This window comes from Nannospalax galili, unplaced genomic scaffold (assembly GCF_000622305.1).
Source record: "Nannospalax galili isolate Female #2095 unplaced genomic scaffold, S.galili_v1.0 scaffold907, whole genome shotgun sequence".
Classification (NCBI taxonomy): Eukaryota; Metazoa; Chordata; class Mammalia; order Rodentia; family Spalacidae; genus Nannospalax; species Nannospalax galili.
Genome location: NW_008357958.1, coordinates 359297 through 368454, shown reverse-complemented (window position 1 = coordinate 368454; position 9158 = coordinate 359297). Strand labels below are relative to the sequence as shown.

The following is a 9158-nucleotide window of genomic DNA, read 5'->3' as shown; positions in this document are numbered from 1 at the left end:
CCTTAAAAGATTTTAGGGTTACCTCTTCAGAGGGGGGAATGTTGGAGGGGAGGGAGTGGGCATGGATTTGATCAAAACACCTTACCTTATATGCATATATGAAATTCTCAGTGAAGTTTCAAAAAAAAAAAAAAAAAAAAAAAAAAAAAGAAAGAAAGAAAGAAAAAAAAGAAATGAATGAGAGCAGTTTAATATTCATAACATCTTATTTCCTGCTCTTCTCCTAGTACAAAATCTATCTAGTAACACAGCTCTACTGTGTCCTGCCCACAATGATGCATATTTAAGGGTGGTCAATATGTATACTTAAGTAAGTACATATGCAAGTATCTGAATTCATAGAAGTATATTTGCTAGAATGACATTTTTTGCAGTTAAAACATTGATAGGTACAGCCACACTGGCATACCACAGCTTGTAACCCCTGTGACAAGTGCCAGATAATAACGTCCTTCTCACCTTCTTTAACACCTTTGTTATCTTGTCACTCACCACACTCAGTCCTTCATAATGCAGAAGCTGTGAACTGTGGGTTATTATTTGGTAACACAAGGATAAATGATTAGTAGGATGAGTCTGACACCCTTTATTTGGCATTCTATCCATGTGACACAAAACTGTTGAACTGAAGAATGATACAAATACTACCAATTTGCCAAAAAACCCCAACCAAACAAAAGACCTTTCCTTATTTGCGGATCAATCTTTTAGAATAGATATTGATAAATTTTGGGAAATCTCAATTTGGGGAAAAATGAATTTTGGGAAAAGTACTATAAGAATATAAAATAGCTCTAAGTACATAAGAAAAAAACCTTAAGATTCTGGTACTTACAATCGTCTAGATCTAGAAGACAAACATCTTTGGTATGAGGATTTCTGTCTTGCTGGGGTTTTCTTTCTTTCACCTATAAAATAACAAATACCTCACTTTGTATTTTGTTTAAAGAAAAAACATGAAGTATTACAAAACATTTTTCTTTGTCTTAGACTTAAAAGAAAGTATACAAAAATTAAAAATACAATTTAAACTTCTGTGTAGTATATGAAATGCTTTCCTGAATCGAAAATTCTGTGTTATAAGGTTGGAGAGATGGCTCAGTGGTTAAGAACACCAGCTGCTCTTACAGAGGATCTAGGTTCAGTTCCCAGCACCCAGAAACAGCTAACAGCCATCTGAAACTCCAGTTCCAGGGACTCCGATACCCTCTTGTGGTCCCTGTGAGCACTGAAGGTACATGGTACACACAGACAAAATACTCATACACACAAAAAGTAAAAAGAAATATTTAAAAATTTTTCTGTGGTAGCTCACTATTTCTTCATTATACAAATTGAATTATTTTAAAATATTTTATTTAATGACTGCAAAAAATTTTCTAAAAACATTTTCAGAAGAAAATTTAAATAATTATTTTACAACCTGACAACTTTTTGCTAGACTTTTTTGGGAATAATTGTTAAACAAGTTTACTTAAGAAAAAGGAACATGACCTTGTGGACAGGCTTGTGATAGGCTGGACTCCTCTAAGTTAAGCCTGTGACAGACTCTGTTCCAGATACTCTGAATTCCAATACTAGCTTGTGTCAGGCTCATTTACCAAAGATACCATACACAGGCTCTTGCTCTTTAGTACAGAAAATAATTCATTTACTTTTTTTTTTTTACTACTAGAGAGACTATTTTAAAACATACATACCTAAAATTAGGACTTCTCTTATGATGAACTAGCTTATATCTCTGTTTATGAAACATGCATTATCATAGGGAAGAATATGATGACCTTAAGCCCAAGTTTATCCATTTTTAAATATATACATATATATGCATATGTATATATATGCATGGATATAAAATTGGCATGGTGGTGCATGTTTTTAATCCCAGCACTCAGGAGGCAGAGGCAGGCAGAGCTCTGTGTGACCGAGGCTTGCGTGGTCTACATAGCAAGTTCCAGATCAGCTGGAGCTACACGGAAATTCTGTTTCAAAAAAAAAACCAACCAAACAAAAAAAAATAGTATAATTGGTCTGACAGTGTCTCAGTGTATAAAGTATTTGTTGCATAAGCATTGGGACCTGAGTTTGAATCGCCAGCATCCACGTAAAATATGGGTGTGCGTGCCTATGGGGAGGTGGAAACAGAAGGATCCTTGGAGCTTGCTGGCCAGGTACTCTAACTTAATTAGGATTAGTGAGAAACCCTGTCTCAAAAAAGGAGGTGGAAAAAGTAATTGAGAAAAATATCCAACATCGATCTCTGGCCTCTACATACATGTGCAGGTAAATGTACAACCACATCCACATACATTCCCCCCAAAATTATGTACAATATTAAGTAGCATGGAAAACATTTTAAGATAAACTAAGAATAGTGTGTTAAAAGGATATATATACATTAAAGTTGATTTGTCTTTATGCACTTTTATTTAAAATGAAATCTCAAGTTCAACATGAGAATTTAAGTTTTTACCAAAATCTTTCTGTTTATTCATCTATATATACATATAGAATTTTAAATGTACATCAGATTCTGTGTGGAGCAATGGAAGTGATTACATAGACAAGCATAGTCCTCACCTTCAAATAACTTAACTACCAAGGGAGTTTAAAGCTTATTGTTACCATTGGAAAAAAAAGGTCAATTACTGCCATTTGAGTGCTGAAGCTCTTACACCAGTGCACATACATGAACAAGAGCATCACATAAAAGTCTATGGAGGGTGTCTTAGTTTGTTTCTTCATTGCTGTGACAAAACACTCTGACCACTACCAACTTGGGGAGGAAAGGGTTTATTTATCTTACATCTCCTGGGTCACAGTTCATCAGGGAGCCCAAGGTAGGAACTCAGGGCAGGAACCTGGAGGCAGGAGCTGGAGTACAGGCCATGGAGGAACGCTGCTTACTGGCTTGCTCCGCTGGCCCTTGCTCAGCCTGCTTTCTTATGCTACTCAGGCCCACCTGCCCAGGGATGGCACCACCCACAGTGGGCTGGGCCTTCCACATCACTCATCACGAAGATGCCCCTTAGACATGGCCACAGGCCAGTCCAATAGAGGCAATTCCCCAAGTGAGGCTCCCTCAACCCAGGTGTGTCAAGTTGACACTAAAGCTATCCAGCACAGAGGGGCTGGAGAGATGGCTCAGCAGTTAAGAGCCTACTGCTCTTGCAGAGGACCCAAGTCTGGTTCTCAGCACAAATGCAGGGTGGCTCACTACTGCCCGTAACTCCAGTTCCATGGGACTCGATGCCCTCTTCTGGCCTCTATAGGTACCCACACACATGTACTCATACACAGATGCACACAAATACACACAAATACACACACACACATATAAAAGTATCTTGGAAGTAACATTTTCACATGATTTAAATTCTGCTTGTTTTTTATGTCAATATTCAGACATTTAGTTAAAGGTTCTATAAGAATACATTTTAAAGCTAAAAAGACTATAATTTTTTTTAAAAAAATCAGCATTGTTGGGGCTGGAGAGATGGCTCAGTGGTTAAGAACACTGGTTGTTCTTGCAGAAGATCCAGGTTCAAATCCGAGCACCCACATGGCAGCTAATAACTGTTCATAACTCCGGTTCTAGGAGATCTGAAAGCCTCTTCTGTCTTCCACAGGCATTGCACGACATGGGTGCACTTAAGCCTACACGCAAGCAATACAAGCATACATATAAAATAAATAATAAATTAAATAGTTTTTTAAAAAATCAGCATTGTTTATGTTTCTCCCTACCACCAAAAACTCAAAACCACCTAGATGGGTTGTAATTTTCATTTGTTCTTTAAAATCGATGAGTATTCAATACTGTCTATATTATTCCTAGGGGCTGGGGAAAAAAATAGAAGAAATGTTAGTTATGAGGCTAAAAATTTAAAGTTGCAAGTTAATAAAAGGAGGTCCAGAATGAAAATGCCATTTCAATGAGACATTCATTCCTGTGAATAAAGAACATACAGCCAAAAGGTTGTCAGCGTGTGGCATATCAAAACGCTGTGCTGAGCACACTGGTATAGCTTCCTATCAGCTACAATGGTGCATGACTGTCTTCATGGAACTATAAGCTCCCCACCTGAAAAATTAGAAACCTATCAAATAAGATGAAGTTAGAGCTGAAGGCGAGTCTATACCTTATTTTCTACTTCACAGCCAAGAATGTGTAACAGTGTCTATTAAATACACACCAGGTCACATACAACACAGAAGAGAGCTGCATGTGAAATTGGCATAATCATTTATTAGAAACCTAGAACTGAGAGAAGAAAGGCTTTCAAAAGGACAGAATTTCATTGACTTTTTGAGAAGAACAAATAACTAGTGACTGAAATACAACATTAGCAATAGATAATGGTCATTTCTACCGAATTGAAAAAGCCTTGCATTCTGAATCAAGGCTATAAAATGCTTCATGATGTGCCTGGCATTCCTCTCCTATATTATTTTTCATTTTAAAAAAATCCATAGTAAGTTCAAAACATTTTCATACTTAAGGGCTCTACTATAAAAATAAAAATCTGAATTCTAAACAAAGAAGTTAAGAGCTCTATTCCATCAGACATTTCTCCATTTGCAATTCATCTTGGTAATAGAGACAGAACCTGGGTAAATGCATATAAGACTTGAGGCAGGAGATTTTTCTTGCTCAATGCATAATTCATGTGCTTCGCCTGCAAAGTGTGTAAAATGAGAATTTCACACCGCGGCATGAACCACAGAACTGCAGAGAAAAGGCAGATGAAATCATATTTTACTGTGTGAATTTTATTTCTTACCCTCCCAATATTTATACAAAACCATCATTGACAAAGCAAACACACTGACAGATCACCCACTGTTTCCACTTGTTAGTACTTGAAAAGATATCAGGCAGAAAGACAGACAATTTGTTTTTGTATATATTTTTTAAATAGAGGATTAGGTTTTTAACAGCTGAGTGGCTGCATCAGAATTTTATAAGGACAACAGTAACTGATCTTAAGCTCTCGCTGCAAAAATACCTACTTATGAATTCATTATCTTCAAATCTCCATTTTGTTTCTATGGTATTCTATTATACACCTCAACACATGAACATTTTCAAAATGAAATTAAAAGTTACAGAGTTAAGAAACTGACTTGTATTTAATTTTATTTTATTTCAAATAATAAACAAAAGAGCCTGGAAATATCTATTTATGTTCTAAATAATACAAACAAAAATATGTAACAATATAACTGTAAAGATTTTTTATGCATTATAAATACTCATCTGCGTACTGATTGAAGAAAAGTTAATCAGAAAAAAGATCTAACATGATAAGCATCAAATATGTTCTGACTATAAAGAGATTTAAAACTTAAAAAAAAAAAATAAGACAGAGTAGGCATCATGTAAAGTTTATCAAACCTCTAAGTGTTCCCTAAAATCAAAAGTAAGTCAAGGCTAATTTCCAGCCTCAGAGAGCAAGATATTTGCATGAAATATTTTCAGTTAGAATTATCCACCAAGATAAAGACTCTTCCCTCAAGTCATCTAGCAAGTTTGATTTTTAAAATCTGAGGTTCGCACTTAAGCTCATGCTTTAAAACGAAGTACAATACAGTTAATTGAGACTTCCTTACCAGCTGAAGACAGATGAGGCTATAACAAACCAAACTTTCCCTATTAAAGCAACACCTGCTTCAGTAAAAGTTTGCTTGATGGTATTCCCTTTGTTTTAAAGACCTTAGCTGAAACCAAGTGATACTTCTCTTTTGGAAAAATTTAAATTCATGAACTAAATTGAGAAAGAGGCAAAGCTTTGAATTTTTATAGTAAAAACCAATAGTCTTCAATAGTTGCAGAAGTTATGTAATTTCAACATACATAAACACTTGTGAGAATTAAAATGTGTTTATTTCTCAAATAGAACAGAAATCAATCAGAAAATAGCCCTTCTAGCTCTTATCCAGGATCTTTTTCATACCACATGTCAAAGCTGCTTTATCCCCAAGAATCTTTCACATAAAAGCTCTTCAGGGAGGGGGGAGTGGGGGCTGGAGGATGGCTTAAAGGTTAAGAGCAATACCTGCATGGTGGATAATAACAGTCCGTAACTACAGTTCCAGGGGAAATGATACCTTCATCTGGCCTCCATGGGCATTGCACAACACAGCTGCACATACACGCAAGCAAAACACTCATACTCTTAAAATTAAAAAAATAATTAAATTTAAAAAGATCTTTATGGGCTGGAGAAATGGCTCAACAGTTAAAAGCACTTGCTGCTCTTGCAGAGGACCCAGGTTCAGTTCCCAGCACCCACATGGTAGCTAATCATTTATAACTCCAGTTCCATGGGATCTCACACCATCTTCTGGCCTCCATAAGCACCAGGGATGCATGGGGTACACATACATACATGCAGGCAAATACTCATACACATAAAATGAAAATAAATCTTAAAAGATCATTATCTTGAAGATCTTTTATAAAGGCAATCTTAACAATTGCTTACAGTCATATGCCAGTCACCATACCAGTGAGTGGTTCCGAGATGACTTAAGTGAGGTCATCAGTTTCTCTGTACCTCACACGGAGGGAAAGCAAAGTTCTAAAACACAAACAATCTAAGATGAACTTGGGCACCTCAAACCCAGCTAGAAAGATACAGACACTAGTATTTTATCATAGCTAGTATACACAATAATCTTGTGATCCGGGTACAAAAATATTGTCAAGAAAGTATTCAGTTCAAGTGCACTAAAATATTTCATACTGATAAATTAGTATGCCTTAAATGTGGTACATGCAATTAAAATATTAATAGAGAACTGGAATGATGCTTCAATTGATAAAGGGCTTGCTGTTCAAGCACAAAAACCTGAATTTAGATCCCTAGCACCTACATAAAAAGCCAGGCAGTGCACATGACTAAAATTCCAGCACTTGGGAGGTGTGAACAGGTGGATTCCCAGAGTTCACTGACACTGACTAGCCACTGAAGCCAAATTGGTGAACTGCAGTTTCAGTGAGAGATTCTGTCTCAAAAAATAAGGTGGAAAGTGATTGAGGAAAGCACCTGACATTAGAGTTCTGTCCTCTACTTACATAGGTATGTGAGCATCACACACACACACACACACACACACACACACACACACACACACAAACACACACACATGCATCTATACACATCTACTATACAAATATACACAAAAGGTTGTTGATATGTACAAAGAAAAACACACATTCACAATACATTATAGTCATGATTTAAAATTATCTTCAATCACTGATTATCTTTAGGAGCTGGTACTCAGACACCATAGATAATGTGTGAATAGCAGACTGGCAGATTACACTGAAACAAATGTAGTATGTAGGAGCACTCTAATACTCTAGTTACATAACTAACCAGTTGTACAAGAATACTGAACCCCAGGTTCAATTAAGGGGAAAAAAACCTGAAAATGTAAAAATATTTCTTTAAATATAATTTCACCATCTGTTCAACCTGCAGAATGTCTTACTTACATTATAGAAATATACAATGATATAAATGTGAATCTCTTCTAGATACAATGTGTATTATTGACTTTTCTTTCTACATATTTTTATAAAAAGTATTTTTCCTTCACACTATATAAAAGCGCTTAAAAGGAATTTTGTTATAGATAGTACTTGAGACAAAATAATTATTTTATAGAAATGATTACACTCAAAACATTTCTCACATACATTTTAGAGAAGAACACCTACATATAAAGTATGCTTGCCCATAAAAATAATTAAAACTGAAACAAGATAATGTTCCATGATTATTACTGGTCATGACTAGCTTTGTACCAATAGATATAATGAGGCACAGCATTAAATGACAAACTACTCAGGAATACAGACATCCAGGAGTGGTCCTTACCTTTGACTATCTGTACACCATTCCCATGAATCACACCCTCTCCCTAGAACCATTTTTAATTCCCTGCAATCACTGTCGGCCAGAAGTGGAAAGACCACACTAATAGGAGTCCACTTTCTCCTCACCTTGTACTTTTCTGTAATAAGAGAAATGTGCAAAAGATGGATGAAGGTACAGAAACAGGCAGGGACACAGTTCCATAAGATCTATGGGACTTGGTAACCATCTAAACTGTACAGAGTGGCAGAGGAGTTGGAGAAAAGTCTGGGAGAGAGAGAATGCTGGGAGCCAGTGCACGAGCATGTCTTCTGTCTGTCAGGGTCAAAACCCAGTAACCCTAGACGGGACTAAGGATTTGATCTAAACTTGGGAAGAAAATCTGAAGGTAGAGAAAGGGAGAGATAGAGAGACAGACAGACAGACAGACAGACAGACAGACAGACAGACAGACACACACACACACACACACACACACACACACACACACACAGAGATTATATCCAAGTAATTTAATAGAAGCTATAGGGGAGCAAATGAGGCCTCACAACAGGAAAAATGGAGAAGAGTGAAAGGGGGAAAGGAGGGTGGGAGAGGGAGGGAAGAAAGGAAAATTCACTCGTATCAATTAATATATTTGAAAAACTGATATATCCAAGTATTAATTTGAAGGTAATGTTCATATTTGTGACAAGGCATAAAAGCTGAAAAAAAAAATCAAAAGAATGAAATGTCAAAGAAGCTAGAACAGAATGTATAGATTTTCAAAGAGAACTCTGACAAAGACTAAAAGAGAGCTGGGTGTGGTGACATACACCTTTAATCCCAGCACTCAGGAGGCAGAGGCAGGCAGATCTCTGTGAGATGTAGACCAGCCTGGTCTACATAGTGAGATCCAGGTCAGCTGGGGTTACAGGAAGACCCTGTCTTTAAAAACAACAACAACAACAACAACAACAACACACAGACTGAGAAGGACAGTAGCTGGGACAAGGCTCTGGGCTGGAGAAAGATCAAGGTTGTCTTTGCAGAGCAGGATCTGCAGGAAGCGATGAAAGTTACCAAGAAGTAAGCAGTGGATAGAGGACCTGAGTACTATTCTTTTCAGCCTCTCACTCTCATCCACTCTGTTCCACTTCCAGCTCCCTTTTAAATGCAGGGAAATACTTGTAGGATCTGGGTGGCAAAGAGAAATTAGTGGAGAAAGAAATTAAAAGTGCAAAAGAGATAGATGTTAACTAACAAAGCAAGGTCCCAAAGAGGCAGGTT

At 36.7% G+C, this 9158-nt stretch overlaps 1 protein-coding gene across 2 annotated transcripts in view; it reads right to left on the bottom strand.

The window, feature by feature from the left end:
* Nucleotides 1–9158, bottom strand: part of Ap3b1 (adaptor related protein complex 3 subunit beta 1) — a gene marked incomplete at its 3' end in the record, with an annotated part of 255901 nt that overhangs the window by 74556 nt on the left and 172187 nt on the right. For both annotated transcript variants that reach the window (XM_008855981.3, XM_029557630.1), the window contains 1 exon segment: nucleotides 836–908. In XM_008855981.3, coding sequence (XP_008854203.1) covers nucleotides 836–908 — 73 coding nt within the window.